Genomic DNA, 20,219 nt, shown 5'->3' on the forward strand with positions numbered 1-20,219 from the left:
GCGAGGGCAGAAAGGAACCAGTCAACTCCTTTGAACATGGCCCCTCCTCAGGAGGCCCCCTTCAGCGTGGAAGGCAGCATGGGCTAGTGGCTAGTGCATGGGCCTGGGAATCAGAAGGACCTGGGTTCTAATCCTGGCTCTGCCATTTGCCTGCTGTGTGACTTTGGGCAAATCACTTCATTTCTCTGGGACTCATTTGGAAAATGGAGATTAAGACTGTGAAGCCCATGTGGGACAGATCCATTCTGATGTACTTGTATCCACCCCAGCACTTAAGTACAATGCCTGGCACAGAATAAGTGCTTAACAAATGCCACAGTTTTTATTATTATTATTATCATTATTATTATTATTATTATTACAGCAGGACCCAAAATGGATCCATGGGGATGTAGTCTTGTTTAATCTTCAAGTTAGGTTCATTGAAACCCAAGTGAGATGCATTTTTTATGGTCTTTGTTAAGCTCTTACTACATGCCAGACACTGTACTAAACACTGGGGTAGATACAAGCTAATCAGTTTGGACACAGTCCCTATCCCATGTGGGCACATCTCCAAGCCTTCCCTGACTAAGCCTTCTTTTTCTTCCACTCCCTTCTGCCCTTCTGCATCATCCTGACTTGCTCCCTTTATTCATTCCCCACTCCCAGCCTCACAACACGTATGTACATATCTGTAATTTACTTATTTATATTAATGCCTGCCTCCCCCTTTAGACTGGGAGATTGTTGTGGGCAGGAAATGCGTCTGTTATATTTTTATATTGCAATAATAATAATTGTGGAACTAATAATAATAATAATTGGAGTATTTGTTAAACGCTTTCTATGTGCTGGGTCAGATACAAGCAAATCGGGTTGGACACAGTCCCTGTCCTGTATGGGGCTCAGAATCCTAATCCCCATTTTACAGGTAAGGGAATTGAGGCACAGAGAAGTTAAGTGACATGCCCGAGGTCACATAGCAGGTAGGTGGCGGGGCAGGATTAGAACCCAGGTCTTTCTGACTCCCGGGCCCATGTTTTTTCCACTAGGCCACACAGTTATTCAGGTTGGTCACAGTTCCTGTCCCCCATGGGGTTCACATTCTTAATCCCCATTTTACAGATGACGTAAGTGAGATCCATAGAAGCTAAGTGACTTGCCCAAGGTCACACAGCAGATATGAGGAAGAGCTGGGATTAAAACCTAGGTCCTTCTGACTCCTATTCCCGTGCTCTATCCGCTCTCCATTGTACTCTTCCAAGGGCTTTGTCATTCATTCATTCATTCATTCATTCAATCGTATTTATTGAGCGCTTACTGTGTGCAGAGCACTGTACTAAGCACTTGGGAAGTACAAATCGGCAACATCTAGAGACGGTCCCTACCCAACAACGGCCTCACAATCTAGTCACTGTGTTCAGTGCCCTGCACGCAGTAAGCGCTCAATACATACGTTTTATGGATAGATTGATTTAGGTAACTGAGGTACGGAGAAAGTAAGTGACTTGTCCAAGGTCACACAATATTACCAGCTCTCTGTCCCCTTGTGATAAATAAAGAAGCAGGTAGGGAGGCTCCCAGCCCCCTGGGCTTCCTGACGTTGGTGTGCAGACACTTGGAGCCCCCCACCCTGGGGAAGGTCTGTCCCCTTGAGAAGACAAAGGAAGGGAGGAGAAACGCTTGGCCAAAGCTTGGTCATGTCCTCCCTCCTGCCCGTCGCCTACTCCTCCATCCTCCCCTCCGGATTGCTCTGGCTCAGGGCTCTGGGGCCGGGCCGGGCTGGAGAGATTCTGATCTCCGGGATGAAAGCGCTGCACTTTATTGAGTTCTGTACAGTTGGCTAACATCTGCAATGCAGGATTTTACATAACACCTCCTCAGCCGCTCGCCCCCGTGTCATAATTAACTGGCCGTTGGGCTCCCCCCCAGCCCCCCAAAACTCCCCTTGGGAGGGATTGTAAACTCCTTGTAGGAAGGGAACATATCTACCAACTCGGTTATATCGTACTTTCCCAAGGATTTAATACTGTGCTCTGCACATAGTAAGCTCTCAACGAATACGACGGATTGACTGACTGGAATCCAGTGGACACACTCTTGCTTATCTCCCACTCGATCTGCCTATCCAAAAGTCACTGGCCTAACTTTCTCAGAGCCTCTGGACCTACAAACGCGGACTCTGGGGAGAGAATTAGTCAGGTGTGGGTGTGGAAGTGACAAAGCCATTGGACCCCAGAAATTGATTATCCCTATATTGCAATCAAGAAGTGTGGCATAGCCTGCTGTGCAGCCTTGTGCAAGTCACTTACCTTCTCTGTGTCTAGTTTTCTCATCTGTAAAATGGGGATTCAATACCCATTCTCTCTCAGACTGTGAGCCTTGTGTGGCACAGGGACTCCGTCAGGTCCGATTATCCTCTATCTACCCCAGCATTAAGTACAATGCTTGGTACAAATACCACAGTTATTATTCTTATCATTTATTATATTTATATACATGTATGTATTTTATGTAGTTTTTATTATTGTATTTATTATAATTCATTATTTTATCATTTTGATGATGATGATGATGGTATTTGTTAAGCGCTTACTTCATACAAGCTAATAAGATTGGACACAGTCTAAGTCCCACATGGGGCTCACAGTCTGAATTCCCATTTTACAGATGAGGTAACTGAGGCCCAGAGAAGTGAAGTGACTTGCCCCAAGGCCACACAGCAGACAAGTGGCGGAGCCAGGATTAATAATAATAATAATAATAACAACAATGGTATTTGTTAAGCTCTTACAACATGCAAAGCACTTTTCTAAGAGCTGGGGAAGTTACAAGGTGATCAGGTTGTCCCACGGGGGGCTCACAGTTTTAATCCCCATTTTACAGATGAGGTAACTGAGGCACAGAGAAGTTAAGTGACTAGCCCAAAGTCACACAGCTGACAGTTGGCGGAGCAGGGATTTGAACCCATGACCTCTGACTCCAAAGCCCATGCTCTTTCCACTGAGCCACGCTGCTTAATACAGGGCTGGGCATGGAAGTCAGGAGACCTGGGTTTTGGCCCTGGCTCTATTCCTGGCCTGCTGAGAGACCTTGAGAAAGCCACTTGTCCTTCCTGGGACTTGGTTCCCTCATCTGTGAAATGGGGATTTAATCCCTGCTCTCCCTCCCGCTTTGACTGTGAGCTCCATGTGGAAAAGGGATTGTGTCTGATTTTATTATCCTGTATATGCCCCTGTGCATAGCACAGTGTGGGTGCTGGCACAGGAATAATGCTAATTAGGACAATCCAGGCTGGATTGGATCCCGGTTGAAGAGCGAAGCCAACACCCAGCGTGGACCATCCCAAACCCCTGATGCTCTCCTCTCCATCCTTGACTCTACCCTCTCCATCCCCGGAGAAGCAGCGTGGCGAAGTGGATAGAGCACAGGCCTGAGAGTCAGAAGGTCATGGGTTCTAATCCCATCTCTGCCACATGCCTGCTGTGTGACTTCGGGCAAGTCACTTCACTTCTCCGTGCCTCAATTACCTCATCTGTAAAATGGGGATTGAGACTGTGAACCCCCTGTGGGACAGGGAATGTGGCAACCCGATCCACCCCAGCACTCAGTACAGTGCCTGGCACATAGTAAGCGCTTAACAGATACCGTAATTATTATTATCATTATCCCCAACTCCCCCCTCCCACCCAGTGACCCATCCTGGACCATCCCACACCTGACTCTCCCCTCTTGGCCCCAGACCCCCAGGTAAGGGGAGGGAGATGGACAGGTGGGGAAGGGTGGAAACATCTGTTTCCCATTCTTCTCAGCACTGTTATGGCGGCTAATTTTCCTTAAATGATTTAAGGAAACTGATTCAGCTAACAGAACCGCAGTCCAGTTGTTATAGCAACCCCAGGCGGCTCTGTTGGCCGTGGTCCTTCCCTTAAAGGGGAAACGGCTCTGGCAGGCTGGGCCCGCTCCCACCTCCCACTCCAGGAGGCATCTCCCCCATCCCCGGGGTCTCTGTCCGTGCCACGAGAGGGAGGGAGGGACAGTAACGGCAGACAAAGACAGGCAAGTAGAGAAGCAGCATGGCTTGGAAGTCAGAAGGACCTGGGTTCTAATCCCGGCTCCGCCACTTGTTTGCCTCGTGACCTTGTGTAGGTCGCTTTGCTTCTCTGGGCCTCAGTTACCTCATCTGTAAAATGGGGATTAAGACTGCGAGCTCTATGTGGGACAGGGACTGTGTCCAACCTGGTTAACTTGTATCTACTCCCGTGCTTTGGAGCGTGCCTAGCTCATAGTATGTGCTTGATAGAAGCCATAAAAAAAGAAACAGCTGACAGGCTCATGCCAAGATTCTGCCCCTCTTCTTGGCGCTGTCTGAGAGCAGAGGACAATGCCTATCCAGCCGGTGGCAAAGACAGTCTTCATTTGGAGCAGAAGTGCGGGGCTGACTGGTGAACCCCGCCCCGCGTGGGGCTCACAATCTTAAGTAAGAGGGAGAACGGATACTGAATCTCCATTTTGCAGATGGGGAATTGGAGACCCGGAGAGGTTAAGTGACTTGGTCAAGGTCACACAGCAGGAAAATGGTGGAGCAGGGAGTAGAAACCAGGTCTGCTTCCTTCTGCAGCTAGCACTTGCCCACCTGTCCTTCCACCGCCGTTCCCCCTCTGACCTTTCAGATAGCACACTTCCTTCTGTTGCAGTGGCATGGCCCTGGGCCTCTTACCCCCTCCTGCCACTTTCCTGGCCCGTCTCCTTGCCCAATTCCTCCCCTGCGATTGGCTGCTCTCCTGCCGATGTCACCAGGTGAGTGACGGCCCATGCAAAGCAGGTGTACTCTCCCAAACGCTCAGTCCACTGCTCTGTACACAGTAGTCTGTAAGCTCCTTGAAGACAGGGATAATGCACACTAACTCTAGTGTCCTCTCCCATGCTCAGTAGGGTGCTCTGATCACAGTAAGTGCTCAATAAATACCAGCAACTGATGGATGGATTGACTGATTGACTGATTAGAAGGGTCCCCAGGTAAGCACTTAATCACCTCGCCCGCTCCTCTCTCACCTCACTTCTCTCCTACTCCAACCCAGCTCGCACGCTTCGTTCCTCTAATGCCAACCTTCTCACTGTACCTCGATCTCAGCTTTCTCACTGCTGACCTCTCGCCCACATCCTGCCTCTGGCCTGAAACACCCTCCCTCTTCATATCCAACAGACGATCACTCTTTCCACCTTCAAAGTCTTACTGAAGGCCCATCTCCTCCAAGAGGCCTTCCCTGACTAAGCCCTCCTTTCCTCTTCTCTCACTCCCTTCTGCGTCACCCTGACTCGCTCCCTTTATTCATCCCTCCTCCCAGCCCCACAGCACTTATGTCCATATCTGTTATTGATTTATTTCTATTAATGGCAGTCTCCCCTTCTAGACTGTAAGCTCGCTGTGAGTAGGGAACGTCTGTTTACTGTTGTACTGTACTCTCCCAAATGCTTAGTATAGTACTCCACACACAGTAAGTGCTCGGCAAATAATAATAATGATGGTATTTGTTAAGTGCTTACTGTGTACCAAGCACTGTTCTAAGCTCTGTGGTTGCCCCATATGGGGCTCACAGTTCTTAATTCCCATTTTACAGATGAGGTAACTGAGGCACAGAGAATCAATCAATTGTATTTATTGAGCGCTTACAGTGTGCAGAGCACTGTACTAAGCGCTTGGGAAGTACAAGTTGGCAACCTATAGAGACAGTCCCTACCCAACAGTGGGCTCACAGTCTAGAAGTGAAGAGAAGTGAAGTGAGTCGTCCAAGATCACACAGTAGACAAGTGGCGGAGCTGGGATTAGAACCCAGGTCCTCCGTCTCCTTGAATGAATGAATGAGTAAATATCAGTGACTGATGGATGAATTGATTCACAGGAACAAGCCGACCCCCCCAACATGGATCCCCCTCCCCCTACCAACGCTCACCGGGTCTTTGGTCATGTGAACGACCAGTTGCTTGATGTAGTGCAGCGTGGGGTGGGCCCAGGGGGATGGATCCAGCCAATGGCGGTTCAGGTCAAATCCCATCAGGGAGGACCTGAAGAGACAGCGAGAGGCAGCGAGGGTCAGCCCACGCCAGAGGACCACCCGAGGACCCCCCACACTCCACCCCCAGGAGTCGCGAGGGACCACCACTGAGAGGGTCTCTCTCCTCCTAGGCTCTGCCTTACCGAGGAGAGGATCCCTCCCAGCCCCCCACAAATGGGAATGTGCCTCTTGTATTGTTGCATTATCCTCTCCCAAGCGCTTAGTACAGCGCACTGCACACAGTAAGTGCTCAATAAGTACGATCGATCGATCTACTGATCGATCCTGGCCACTCCGTGTGAGGCTGTGGGGTTGCGGCCCCGCCACCGTGACCCCATGGGGCAGAGCACAGCATGGGGAGGAGGGGCTCATTATCATCATCATCAATAGTATTTATTGAGCGCTTACTATGTGCAGAGCACTGTACTAAGCGCTTGGGAAGTACAAATTGGCAACATATAGAGACAGTCCCTACCCAACAGTGGGCTCACAGTCTAAAAGGGGGAGACAGAGAACAAAACCAAACATACCAACAAAATAAAATAAATAGAATAGATATGTACAAATAAAATAAATAAATAAATAAATAGAGTAATAGGCTCAGACAGAAGAGAAGTGGTGTGGTACAGTGGCTAGCACACGGGCCTGGGAGTACGAAGGTCATGGGTTCTAATCCCGGCTCCACCACTTGTCTGCTATGTGACCTTGAGCAAGCCACTTCACTGTAAAATGGGGATTAAGATTGTGAGCCCCACGTGGGACAACCTGATTACCTCGTATCTATCCCAGTGCTTAGAACAGTGCTTGGTACATAGTTAGCACTTAAATACCATTATTATTATAATTTTTAAGAGCGCGGGACTCAAAGTCAGGAGAACCGGGTTCAAGTCTTGCTTCTGCTCCTGGCCTGCTGTGGGACCTTGGGCCAGTTGCTTAACCTCCTTGAGCCTCCATTTGCTCATCTGTAAAATGGGGACAAGACAGATGGCAAAAATGCTGGATTTATGATGGTTATTGGGGTAGGGGTCTGGGGATTTTTTTCCTGGGGTCTTTGGCTTCTCCCCATCTCTTTTTTGGCTCTCCTGTTGCAGGACCCCTCCAGTGTTCTGAACTTCGGAATGGGAGGAGGGGGCTGGGGCTGGGAGGAGGGGCTTGACTAGGTCTGAGGGTGGGGGGCTGAGAAAATAGGACTCCCGGGGTCGGGGGAGGAGGTAAGCAGGGATCTTCTCCCCCTTTTTCAGAAGAGGAAATGGAGGCCCAGAGAGGTCAAGTGACTTGCCTGAGGTGCCATTGCAGTTAGCCTAGAACGCTGGTCTACTGGGGCTCAGCCCCACTCTCTGCCCCCAGGGCTCCACTGCCTCCAGAAGGTGTCCAGTACATTGCTCTACACCCAGTAAGCACCCAATAGATAACATTACTTTCTCCACCAATGATGCCCCTCACGCCCCTGCCCTCCCCAAGAGCCCTGCCGGCCGTGGTTGGGGAGGGGGTGAGGGGGACCTCAAAGCCCCCTGCCAACCTCCCACACCGGCCACACTGCACTTTCTAAGCGCTTATTACAGTGCCCTGCACACAGTAAGTGCTCGATAAATAGGATTGAATGAATGACTCCAGGGGCCCCCGTGGCTTGAGGAGTGGGGAGGATGATAGGGAGCGACTCGAGACTCATTTCTATGGCAACGAAAAGTAATTGTCATTAAATACCGGTTCCGAGGAGGCTGTACCTGGTAATTATAGATTTTTGTATGCCCAGAAACATAAATAAGAAAACAATAAATGTATTCTGAGGTCCCTGTTTGTTTACATCTGGGCGGTTCCGCAGACTGCATAGTGACAAACACCTGATTAGGGAAGTGTAAAAACCTTCAGCAAAGCTGGCTTGTGACCCCCACCCCTGCCATTCCCCCGGTTACCAGGGAAATTCTGGAATCTCCACCGTTGGGAGGCTCCGGGTGGGGGCTGGGAGGGGCTGAGGGGACCCCCCCCCTACCTCCCACTGAGGCCCAGAGAAGTTGAGTGGCTTGCCTGAAGTCACCCAGCAGGCAAATGACGGAGCTGGGATTAGGATTTCCTTGTTTTGAAAGAGCCCAGGCCCGGGAGTCCGAGGATGTAGGTTCTAATCCCGCTCTGCCACGTGTGTTGGGTGACCTTAGTCAAGTCCCTTCACTTCTCTGTGCCTCAGTTCCCTCATCTGTAAAATGGGGATCAAGACTGGGAATCCCCTGTGGGACACCGGTCACGACCACTCTCTTGTATCTATCCAGGCGCTTAGAACAGCGCTTGGCACATAGTAAGCGCTTAACAAAGATCACAATTATTATTATCATTTCCACTAGGCGGCGCCACTCCCCAGGGCTCAGCACAACATTGGCCTGGGGAAGGCTCTGATAATAATAATAATAATAATAATAATGGCATTTATTAAGCGCTTACTATGTGCAAAGCACTGTTCTAAGCCCTGGGGAGGGTACAAGTGATCAGGTTGTCCCCCGGGCAGTCTTAATCCCCATTTTACAGATGAGGTAACTGAGGCCCAGAGAAGTGAAGTGACTTGCCCAAAGTCACACAGCTGACAGTTGGTGGAGCCGCGATTTGAACCCATGACCTCTGACTCCAAAGCCCGGGCTCTTACCACTGAGCCTCGCTGCTTCTCTGATCTTGGGTTAACAAGGAGAGCCATAATAAGGGAGAGTAGACTAGGCTCTGGGACCGTCCGGGCCCTCCTAAAGGGAAATAAGCCAAGCTCCAGAAAGTCCTTGGTCTTCCAGCCGCTTCATTGATCCTCCCCTCCAGCCACAGAAAGCGGAAAATGCTTTTGTCCCATCCCCTCCCTCCTTCCCCCTCTTCCCATCATCCTCACAGCCCTTTCCACCCGCCACCCGTAGGCCGCATTTCATGAAAGACCAGAATGATAATGAACCATCAGCTTGGCAATTAAAACCAGAAGTGACAGGTTCTTTAATTAAACCGTCCACTCTCCCAGTGGGCCTGAAACAATTCCAAACAAACCCACCGGCCCCAGCAGGGCAGCTAGTTCTGGGGTGGGCTCCCAGCGCAATCCTACAACAATAATAATAATAATAATGATGGCATTTGTTAAGCGCTTACTATGTGCAAAGCACTGTTCTAAGCGCTGGAGCACTGTTCTAAGCACTGGAGCACTGTTCTAAGCGCTGGGGCACTGAACAGGAGTGAGGCTGGTGGGGAAGGGGTAGGGGGGCGATTGCTCCCAGAACCGGGAAACGGGCAAGAAAAACTTGCTCCTTGGGCCAGAAGCAGCACGGCACCAGTGCAAAGACCACAGGCCCGGCAGTCAGAAGGACCTGGGTTCTAATTTAGGCTCCACCACATGTTTGCTGTGTGACCTTGGGCAAATCACTTTGCTTCTCTGCGCTTCAGTTACCTCATCTGTAAAATGGGGATAAGAGTGTGAGCCCCATGTAGGACAGGAACTGTGTCAAAGCTGATTAACTTGTATCCACCCCAGCTCTTGGAACAGTGCTTCTCACATAGTAAGTGCTTAATGAGTACCATAATGAATTAGAGTCAGCCCAACGTGGGGCAGGTTCTGTGACCAACCCGATTTGCTTGTATCCACCCAAGCGCTTAGTACAGTTCCTGGCACATAATAAGGCTTAATGAATACCATAGTTGTTATGATTATTATTACAGTTAAGTGTTCAATAAATACGATCAAATGAATGAATGAATACCGGTAGTTGCCAAGACAGACGCCATCCGGGTTGAGCATAGGGGCGATCTTGAAGACCAGCCGGTCTCTGAGGGCCTTGGCCACTGGGTGCGGGCTGACCAGGAAATCGATGACCCCTGGGGAGGCGGGAAACTTTTCAGCTTCAGTCCGGGTGGATCCCAACAACTCGATGTGGGGAAGGTGGTCAGACGCCGGGTGTACTGACTGGGGAGTCCCGGGGCCCGGGGGGAGAAGGGAGAAGGTCTGGATTTGGAGAACCAAATCATCGGGCGGACCATTGCCCACACTCCTGGGATGGGGAAGCGAGAGGAGACCCCCACCCTGGCCACCCCCTAAAGTGACTCTGTGGCTCACAGGGGCTGGGAGGGTCATGGTAACCAGGCCCCACCACCTCCCATCTCCCACCTCCCAACCACACCACTTCCCACTTCCCTGTCAGTCAGCCCACCAGTGGGATTTATGGAATGCCTGCTCTGCGCAGAGCACTCCACCTCCCTCCCCTGACTGCCCCACGCTCCCCTCTTTCAGCCTCCCCACCCCTCACCCTTCACTCCTTTCCCCGGCCCCGGTCCCCTCACACAGACAATTCATTGTCTCCCTCTAGACTGTAAGTCCATTGAGGGCTGGGGATGCGTCTGTTCTATTGTTTTGTTGTGCTCTCCCAAGCACTTAGTACAGTGCTCCGCACCCAGTAAGCACTCAATAAATAGGATTGATTGATTTCAAGCGTCTAATGGGTCCTGATGCCCACCGCGGGGCCGGTCTGACGGGTGGAGTTGGGGCCTGAGATGGTACCCGGGAGGGCGCGGACCCTAGGAGGCCGGAGGTGAGATCAGACGGTTCCGGCCTCCGCCACTGCATTCGGCCCCCTCCAGCTGGGCCCGGGCAGCGGCGATACCCACCTTGGCAGACAAAGGAGGACGGGGTCTCCCCAGGATGTACCCGCGCCGTGATCAGGACCACCTTCTGCTCCTTGCCGGGTTGTAGGTTTTCTGCCGGGAACAGGAGGGAACCGGTCAGACGGGGCCAGACTCCGCGGAGACGTCCTCCCAACCCCATCCATTTATTTAGCGCTTTCTGTGCGCAGAGCACTGTACTAAGCACTTGGGTGAGTACCATACAACAGAGTGGTCGACACATTCCCTGCCCACAATGAGCTTACAGTCTAGAGGCATCCCCTGTGGGATGGGGACTGTGTCCGTTCTGACTCTCCCATCTCCCCCACACTGCTCGGTTCAGGGCTGAGCCTAAGCACAGAATCCGTGATGCTTTATCATTCTTATTTTTCATTTCTCCCCAAGGAGGAGACTTTTTAGGTAGCATTCCCAAAGTTTTCTCCTCTCTTTTCAGAGCAGACTATTTCTCTGCCACCCCATCTTCACTGAGCCCCCAAACTCAGGCTTTATTGTTTATTTTAATGGTATTTGTTAACTGCTTACTATGTGCCAGGCACCATACTAAGCGATGCAGGCGATACAAGCTAATCAGGTTAGACACAGTCCGTGTCCCACATGGGGCTCACAGATCACGTTCAACCCAATTTGCTTGTATCGATCCCAGCGCTTAAGATGGTCCCTGGCACATAGTAAGCGCTTAACAAATACCACCATTATTATTATTATTAAGTCTGTCTCCCCCTTCTAGATAGACTGTGAGCCCATTGTTGGGTAGGGACTGTCTCTATAAGTTGTCGATTTGTACTTCCCAAGCGCTTAGTACAGTGCTCTGCACACAGTAAGCGCTCAGTAAATACGATTGAATTAATTAATTATTATTATTATTATTATTACAGTCTTAATCCCCATTTTACAGATGAGGGAATTGAGGCCCACAGAAGTGAACTGACTTGCCCAAGGTCACACAACAGAAAAGTGGCGGAGCCGGAATTAGAACCCAGGTCCTCTGAGTCCCAGGCCTGCGTTCTTTTCACTTCATTTTTAGTCCAAATTGCTTCTCTTAGGCCACACAGTTTCTCTAATCAACTTTTCTGCTGACCGTAGTGGAACACAAATTGGGCATTATATTTGCACACTAATTTTATGGGGCCCTGTGTCTTCATAAACGTTAAAGTCCGGGCTACTAAAAATAAAACGTTTCTGTGGCTTCCCTTCGGAGCAGATGTTTCTGTAGGTGGGTAGAAAAATTGCTGTGTCACCTAGAAAGTGGGAAGGAGCGCTCAATAAATACGATTGATTGATTAGTTGATTGACTGATCTCTGGACACAGTAGATTGGTAGCCGGGCCATGGCTTGCGGCTTTCATTTGCAAAATCAATTTACTTCAGCAGATAGTTTCCCGGCTGGAGTGACATGAAATTAGCCCAGAGGCCAAGTGCCCCCCAGCCCCGGACCCCTCCCCTTATTTTTTAGGGTATTTATTAAGCCCTTACTGTGTGCTAGGCACTGTTCTAAGCATTGGGGTAGATACAAACTAATCAGGTTGAAAACAGTTCACATCCCATACGTGATCCCCATTTTGCAGATGAGGTAATGGAGGCCCAGAGACGTGAAGTGACTTGCCCAACATCACACAGCAGACAATAATAATAATGATGGCATTTGTTAAGCACTTACTGTGTGCAGAGCACTGTTCTAAGCGCCGGGGGGGATACAAGGTGATCAAGTTGTCCCACGTGGAGCTCACAGTCTTCATCCCCATTTTACAAGATGAGGTGACTGAGGCTCAGAGAAGTAAAGTGACTTGCCCAAGGTCACACAGCAGACATGTGGTGGAGTCGGGATCCGAACCCATGACCTCTGACTCCAAAGCCCGTGCTCTTTCCACTGAGTGGGGACAAGAACCCAAGTCCTTCTTATTTCCGGGCCCATGCTCTATCTGCTGAGCACTCCATCGACTGGCCTAAGAATAGGGCTTTTAATTCCAAATCCCTACTGGCATTTTCACATAAGCACTGGAAATGCTACTGGGCTTTAGAGATTTAATTTAATGAAGGAAAAGTATTTCTATTAAAGTAGGTAATTTTTTAAAAAATAATACAGCGTCTTTTGGGGAGCGGGGGAAACTGGATTGTTTCGAGGGAAAGAAGCCAGGGGTCTGGTGAGCTAGTGGGATTCTGCCCCCTCGATCCCCCCAAGAGTCTAACCCCCCCAGTACTCCAGGCCCTCAGCCCCCAGAGCCCAGCTGGGTCAGAGACAGGAGGGAGAACAAAAACTTGCGGTGAAACTAAGAAGCAGCATGGCCTACTCGGAAGAACCATGGGTCGAAGAGTCAGAAGACCTGGGTTCTAATTCCTCTCCACTGCTTGTCTGCTGTGTGACTTTGGGCGAGTCACTTAACTTCTCTGGGCTTCAGTTCCCTCATCTGTAAAATGGGGATTTAATCCTACTACTTCCTACTCCGTCCTTCCTAATTCACTCATTAATTTATTCATTCATGCATTCAGTCGTATCTACTGAGTGCTTACTGTACTAAGAATTTGGGAGACTACAATATAACAAGAAACAGAAACATTCGCTGCCCACAAGAAGCTTACAGCCTAGAGTCCAATGTGGGACAGGGACCATGTGCAAACTGATAGCAAGCTAGCTCTCTTCCTCCCTTCAAGGCCCTACTGAGAGCTCACCTCCTCCAGGAGGCCTTCCCAGACTGAGCCCCTTCCTTCCTCTTCCCCTTGTCCCCCTCTCCATCCCCCCCATCTTACCTCCTTCCCTTCCCCACAGCACCTGCATATATGTACATATGTTTGTACATATTTATTACTCTATTTATTTATTTATTTATTTTACTTGTACATATCATATCTATTCTATTTTATTTTGTTAGTATGTTTGGTTTTGTTCTCTGTCTCCCCCTTTTAGACTGTGAGCCCACTGTTGGGTAGGGACTGTCTCTATATGTTGCCAACTTGTACTTCCCAAGCGCTTAGTACAGTGCTGTGCACACAGTAAGTGCTCAATAAATACAATTGATTGATTGATTGATTGATTGATTGATAGCCTCAAATCTACCCCAGAGCTTAGATCAGTGCTTGGCATATAGTAAGCACTTAACAAGTACCATAATAAAATACAATAATAACTTACTCGCTGTTCCTCAAACTCATCTGATTTGCCACCGATCCGATCCCCTGTCATGTCCTCCTTCCTGCCTGAAACTCCCCACTCGCCCCTTCACATCCCCCAGGCTGCTGCTCTTCCCATCTTCGCTAAAAATCCCATCTCCTCCAGGCCTCCCTGATTAATCATTTATCTACATATCTTTATACCCTATTGCTTCCTCTTACCCGAAATTTCTTTTCATGCCTGTCTTCCCCCCGAGATTGTAATCTCTTTGAAGGCAGGGATCACGTTTTTCTCATTCTAGTATACTCCCACGAGTGTTCAGTATACGGTACTCAGAGTGGGTATTCAAAAAATACCATTGATTTCCTGGGGGACAAGGGGGTTGGGGGCAGAGTCCTTGCAAGGGCTACGGTGGCCCAGGGTTGCACCCCATCCCCCAGAAGTTACCCTGGAAGGGAGGGATTTTTGACTGAAAGGCAATTTGCCTGTGTTTTTATAATTGCTATTTTTGCACCTTGTAAATGAAATAAATGATCGTTCAACCACATTAAAGAATTTTCTAGCCGTGCAGCCTTAATGTGTTCATTACTCATGTTTAATCTGCTATTCGGTACCAAGAGAGATTGTAAAATATAATTTAATTTGGAGGTCACGTGTTCTGAGCCCGGGCCATCGTATTTCACACGTTTATGGGGAAGCAGGGTGCGGTCTTGAAAAGTAGGCCCATTTGAGGAGCTAAAGACTTTTCTCTGGAGAGGCTGGGGGTTGGGGGGAGGCAGGGACTCAGGGTGGGACTCCGGGAGAGCACACCTGCCCGGCTCCTGTTCCTGCTGTGTAATCTTGGACAGCTAATGAACTCCTCTGGGCCTCCATTTCCTCATTTGTCAAACGGGATAAAATCCCTGCTCTCCCTCTTAGACTGCAAGCCCCCCGTGGGACCGGGACTGTGTCTGATCTAGATAGTCATCGTCCTCCTCCTAATAAAAATAATGATAATAGTAATAATAATAATGATAATAGTAATAATAATAATGATGGTATTTGTTAAGTGCTTATGATATGCCAAGCACTGTTCTAAGCGCTGGAGTAGATACAAAGTTATCAGGTTGTCCCGCGTCAGACTCACAGTCTTAATCCCCATTTTACAGTTGAGGAAACTGAGGCATAGGGAAGTGAAGTGACTTGCCCCAGGTCACACAGCGGACAAATGGCAGAGCCAGGATTAGAACCCAGGTCCTTCTGACTCCCAAGCCACTCTGCTTCTCAGCCCTTTAGTATGGCCTGAAGCCTGGCACCATGCTGCCAATGCACTCTGTTTGACAGCCTCCCAGGGAATGGGTCGGCCTTCTTGATCCCCTTTTCTATTTTCTTGTCCGTCGACGGCTATTTGGTCTGTGTGTTGCCTACTTAGAAGACTTTGGCGATAACCTTTAGCTGTATGCTGCTGACATGGACACAGTTATGTGTTTGGCTTCCCTGGGAAAGGCTGATTTATCATGTCGGGACATATCATCGGGCCGTGGTGCCCGGCTAACTCGGCAAAGAGGTTTGTAGTTAATTGCGTGTCTTCCCAGGTACGTGCACATTCACAAGTGCAGTAATTCTTGAGGGACAAGAGCCTCCAGGACTTTGGCTGAGGCTCAAGGTCTGTTCAGTGAGAAGACTTCCCCAGAGGTGCAAAGTGAACAAATTCTAACTCCCGTGTCACGGCCTGTTATTGCATCCTCCAGCGTGGCCGTGTCGAACGGGTTGACTGAAGTGCTTAGAACAGTGCCTTGCACATAGTAAGCACTTAACAAATACCATAAAAAAGTTCTGGGTCACTGGGGGAAAGTCAGGGATGGGGAGAGGAGAGTCACGGGTGTGGAATGGTCTGTGCTGGGTCACTGGGGGAGAGTTGGGGATGGAGAGGGGAGAGTTAGGGGGTGGGCTGGTTTATGCTGGGCCACTGTGGAGAGTTAGGGGGTTGGATTGTCCGGGCCGGGGCTCTGCTTCTCAGCCTGCCTTGTGGTGAATGAAAGGCAAAGTTGGAGGGGTCAGGGGTCACTGTGTGGTCAGACACCGGGCATCTGGCGGTCGACGAGGTGGCAGGCACCCACCGGTGGGGCCTTTGGGCCATGGGGAGAGGCTGGTTTGGGGACAGGCCCCGGGCAGTGCCCATCCCAGCCGCTTTGGCCCTGCCACCTCCGGGCCCGGTGTCCAGCACAGTGGACCCTCCGGGCTGGCCCCGCCTTGGTCAGCCAGGAGTAATCGAGGGAGGTCCGGGGAGGGCCTCGTAGCACAGTGTGCATGCTAATCATTAGCTGTTAGTGCTATCGCACGGGTTGCCCATGGAAACTCAGCCATGGGAAGCTTTGTTCTCACGCACCATGATGGAGGCACGAAGGAGAGGAGGGACTGGGGGAGAAGAGAGAGATGGGAGGGGGAGAAGAAGAGAGAGGGGAAGGAGGAGAAGAAGAGAGAGATGGGGGAACAGGAGGAGAGAGGGTGGGAAGGGGGAGAAGACAGGAGGAGGGGGAGAAGATTGAGGAGAGGGAGGAGGGGAGAGATGGAGAAGGGGAGGAGGAGGAAGGGAGAAGGGGAGGAGGAGGAAGGGAGAAGGGGAGGAGGAGGAAGGGAGAAGGGGAGGAGGAGGAAGGGAGAAGGGGAGGAGGAGGAAGGGAGAAGGAGAGGAGCAGGAAGGGAGAAGGAGAGGAGAAAGAAGGGAGGAGAGGAGGAGGAAGGATAGGAGGGAGATGGGGTGATAACTGGAGGGAGCTTTGGGTCAAGGGAGAGGTTTTTTTTTTAGGATAGAGGAGACATGAGCATGTCTGAGCACCTCTACTGATCTCCTGGGAGAGAACTATAGAGTTAGTAGACATGATACCTGCCCTCCAGGAGCTTACAAACTATTGTGTGCAGAGCACTGTTCCACGGCTTCGGGCACCTCTCCCGCTTCAGTCCTCACCCCCTTCCTGAGCAGCCCCCAGAGGCCCAGGGTCGGGGGGACAACGCGCCTCCGGACACGGACTCGCCCGACGGCTCCAGGTGGTGCCTTGACAGGCTCCCTCAGCTGTCCTATTGCCATTGCTACTGAGAAGCGGCGCAGTCAGTCAGTCGTATTTATTGAATGCTTACGGTCTACAGAGTACTGTACTAAGCTCTCGGGAGAGTACACTATAACACACATTCCCCGCCTACAACGAGCTTACAGTCTACAACAGGAGACAGACCTCAATATAAATAAGTAAATTACAGATATGGACATAAGTGGTGTGGGGCTCAGTCCAGGGGATAGTAGAGTGAGGCCTGGGAGCCGGATGACGGGGGTTCTCACCCTGCCTCTTCCCCCGGCCTGCTGGGTGGCCTTGGCCAAGTCACTTGACATCTCTGACCCTTGTTTTGTCATCTGTAAAATGGGGACTCAATTTCTGTCCTCTCTCCTCCTTAGACTGTGTCCCATCTGATTATCCTGTCTGTACCCCAACACTTAGCACCCGGTATCAGTCATTTGGTGGTATTTATTGAGCGCTTACTGTGTGCAGAGCACTGTACTAAGCACTCGGGAAAGTACAATACAATAGAGTTGATAGACACAATCCCTGTCCACAAGGAGCTTACAGTCTAGAAGGGGAGGCAGACCTTAAAAATACAGAGAGGGGAATGAGCAGAGTGCCAGGATTTCGGCGCTTAGAACAGTGCACATAGTAAGCGCTTAACAAATGTCATCATTATTATTATTATTATCATTTGAACATAAATGCTGTGCGGCTTGGGTGTGTGGCCAAGGGCATAGGCGATGCAGAGGGGAGAGCGGAGTGCAGAAATGAGGGCTTAATCAGGGAAGGTCTCTTGGGGGAGATGGTGTTTGAGGAGATTTTGAAGGAGGTAAACTGTTGGATGCAAAGGGGGAGTTCCAGGCCAGAGGCAGGACATGTGTGAGGGGTCAGCGGCGAGCGACGAGATCGAGGTACTGAGACTAGGTTGGTGTGACAGGATCCAAGTGTGCAGACTTGGGTTGTAGAACGTGACTGGGGAGGTGAGGTAGGAGGGAGCGAGTTCATTGAGTGCCTCAAATCAATCAATCGTATTTATTGAGCGCTTCAGCCAGGAATCTCTGTTTGATGTGGAGGTGGATGGGCAAACACTGGAGGTTCTTGAGAAGTGGGGCAATGTGGCCTGGATGGCATTTTAGGAAAACGATCTAGGCGGCAGAGTGAAGTAGGGACTGGACGGGGGGAGAGACAAGAGGCAGGGAGGTCAGTGAGGAGGCCGATGCCGTCATCAAGGTGGGCTATGGTAAGTACTGAGGGCAGTGCAGTAGCAGCTTGGATGGAGAGGAAAGCCTGGATTTTCTAATAGTAATAATAATAATGATAAACAATAATAGTTGTGGTATTAAGTGCTTACTGTGTGCCAGGCACTATACTAAGCGCTGGGGTGGATACACCCCAGAGATGTTCTAGCAATATTGTGAAGGAAGAACCAACAAGATGTGGGGACAGACTGAACGTGTGATTCGAATGAGAGAATCGCTTGGGCTTGGGAGACAAGGAGGATGGTGGTGGTGGTGTCTATGGTGATAGGAAAGTCAGAGGGAAGACAGGATCGAGATGGGGAGATGAGTTCTGTAAGTGCACTCAACGAACACTGTAGTCATTTTATGGCAGCACTCGGGCCCCTGGCCCAGAGACACTGAAAGGGAAAACTGACCGTTTGGGAGGAAATCCCCCAGGTGGGTGCAGTTGTTTCCGCTGACAGTCAATACTGGCCGGCCTGATGATGATGGCATTTATTAAGTGCTTACTATGTGCAAAGCACTGTTCTAAGCTCTGGGGAGGTTACAAGGTGATCAGGTTGTCCCACGGGGGGCTCACAGTCTTCAACCCTGTTTTATAGATGAGGTCCTGAGGCACAGAGAAGTTGTGACTTGCCCAAAGTCACACAGCTGACAATTCGCGGAGCTGGGGTTTGAACCCATGACCTCTGACTCCAAAGGTTGGGGCACTCACAGACCCCAACCCCTGGATCTCGCTCAGCACAACATCATGGCGAACGCCCAAACCGCAAGTCCAGTATACGTTTCTGCAAGGATCACCCCCCGGCTCCCACTCACTCCAAAGCCGGCGAGATCTCCCAGTCCCACAGAAGGCGCATCCTGTCTGCTACCCAAAGCTCTCTGGCCGCCGCCGCCCCTCCAGCCCTCTCTGGGCATCAACTGGATGGCCTCTGTGATTGCCACCCGGGTGACCTGGGCTCCCCTGTCCTTGCCACGGCGGGATGCCCCCCAGCACAGACAATAATAAAAATCATTGTGGTATTTGTCGCCAGGCACTATACTAATCACTCGGGTCGATACAAGCAAATCGGATTGGACACAGTCCCTGTCCCATGTGGGGCTCACAGTCTTAAGTCCCCATTTTACAGATGAGGTAACTGAGGCAAAGAGAACTGACTTGTCCACGGTCACCGACAGACAAGTGGCGGAGTTGGGACTGGAACCCAGGTCCTTCTAACTTCCAGGTTCCATCCCCCAAGCCACACTCCTTCTCAGGGTTCAGGGAGGATGTCGACTCGGGGATGCTCCCTTCGCGAAGCCACAGACCTCCCGAGCCCTACTCAGGACGGACGGACGGAGGAACAGGACCCCAGGCCTGGGGTGAGGACGGCTCACAGTCCCACTTCTCCAGCCAGCAGCGTGCGGGCCCCACTGGGTTTGGGGTCCCCAAGATAGACACAGCGTGCGAGACACAGAGCCCCACCGGCCGACCCTCCCTGCAGCCCGAGCGGCACTCAAGGAAGACGCCCCAGCCTTTATGAAAAATCCAGAGTTTATTGCAAATTGTACTTTGCTTCCCTCCTTTCTTCATTTTTGCAGGATTTATTGATATCCATGATTTTTTCACAGATGTACTTGTTGACTTTGGAGAGTCTCTGTGCAATTTCTGTCTCGTCCACAGTTTCTTGTGCTATTCTGTCATACAAACATTCTGGGAGGGGAGAGAAAAGGAGGAGGGCTTAGGGACAAAAGGCCAAATGGTGCAGCTTCTACAACGGCCCCCGGCAGCCGGGCTCTGTGGGATAGGCATCTGTTATGCTTTCCCCAAAGCTCCGCCCCACCTTCTCCTCCCTACTGGAGATGGGGGAGAGGGTCCCATGTAGCAGGTAACAGATCACATGGCTCCTAAGGTCACGCAGCAGGCTGGCGCCAGAACACAGGTCCCGTGACTCTAAGGTCTGGGCTCTTTCCGCTAGGCCACACTTTCCCAGACATTCAGTACAGTGCTCCACACACAGCGGACATTCAGATTATCCTACGGGTTGGTCGGCCCATCGCCAAAGCGCTCAGCCACCGGTGCTCATCGCGGGTCCACTGAGCTGTGGCCGAATCGTCAGGGGTGAAAGCCGACGCCGTGGACCAGTGGGGTGGACTGAACTGAGCACCTGCGGTGTGATTCGCCCCTGCCC

At 50.7% G+C, this 20,219-nt stretch overlaps 2 protein-coding genes across 4 annotated transcripts in view; both read right to left on the reverse strand.

Moving 5' to 3' along the window:
- LOC119940102 (cytosolic carboxypeptidase-like protein 5) overlaps positions 1-12,967 on the reverse strand; it is a 29,012-nt gene extending 16,045 nt beyond the window's left edge. Inside the window, exons 1-6 of the mRNA XM_038760150.1 lie at positions 12,955-12,967; positions 10,653-10,742; positions 10,502-10,562; positions 9,752-10,039; positions 7,763-7,861; positions 5,937-6,048 (exon numbers count right to left, since the gene is read on the reverse strand). Of these exons, the coding sequence (XP_038616078.1) occupies positions 5,937-6,048; positions 7,763-7,861; positions 9,752-10,039; positions 10,502-10,562; positions 10,653-10,742; positions 12,955-12,967 (663 nt within the window). The remainder of the gene's footprint in view (positions 1-5,936; positions 6,049-7,762; positions 7,862-9,751; positions 10,040-10,501; positions 10,563-10,652; positions 10,743-12,954) is intronic.
- A 6,603-nt stretch (positions 12,968-19,570) lies between these two features.
- BEND5 (BEN domain containing 5) overlaps positions 19,571-20,219 on the reverse strand; it is a 158,772-nt gene continuing 158,123 nt past the window's right edge. For all 3 annotated transcript variants that reach the window (XM_038760624.1, XM_038760621.1, XM_038760623.1), the window contains one exon: positions 19,571-19,741. In XM_038760624.1, coding sequence (XP_038616552.1) covers positions 19,584-19,741 — 158 coding nt within the window. In that variant the 3' untranslated portion in view covers positions 19,571-19,583. The remainder of the gene's footprint in view (positions 19,742-20,219) is intronic.

The sequence above is a fragment of the Tachyglossus aculeatus genome, chromosome 18 (genome assembly GCF_015852505.1).
Source record: "Tachyglossus aculeatus isolate mTacAcu1 chromosome 18, mTacAcu1.pri, whole genome shotgun sequence".
In the NCBI taxonomy this organism is placed as follows: Eukaryota; Metazoa; Chordata; class Mammalia; order Monotremata; family Tachyglossidae; genus Tachyglossus; species Tachyglossus aculeatus.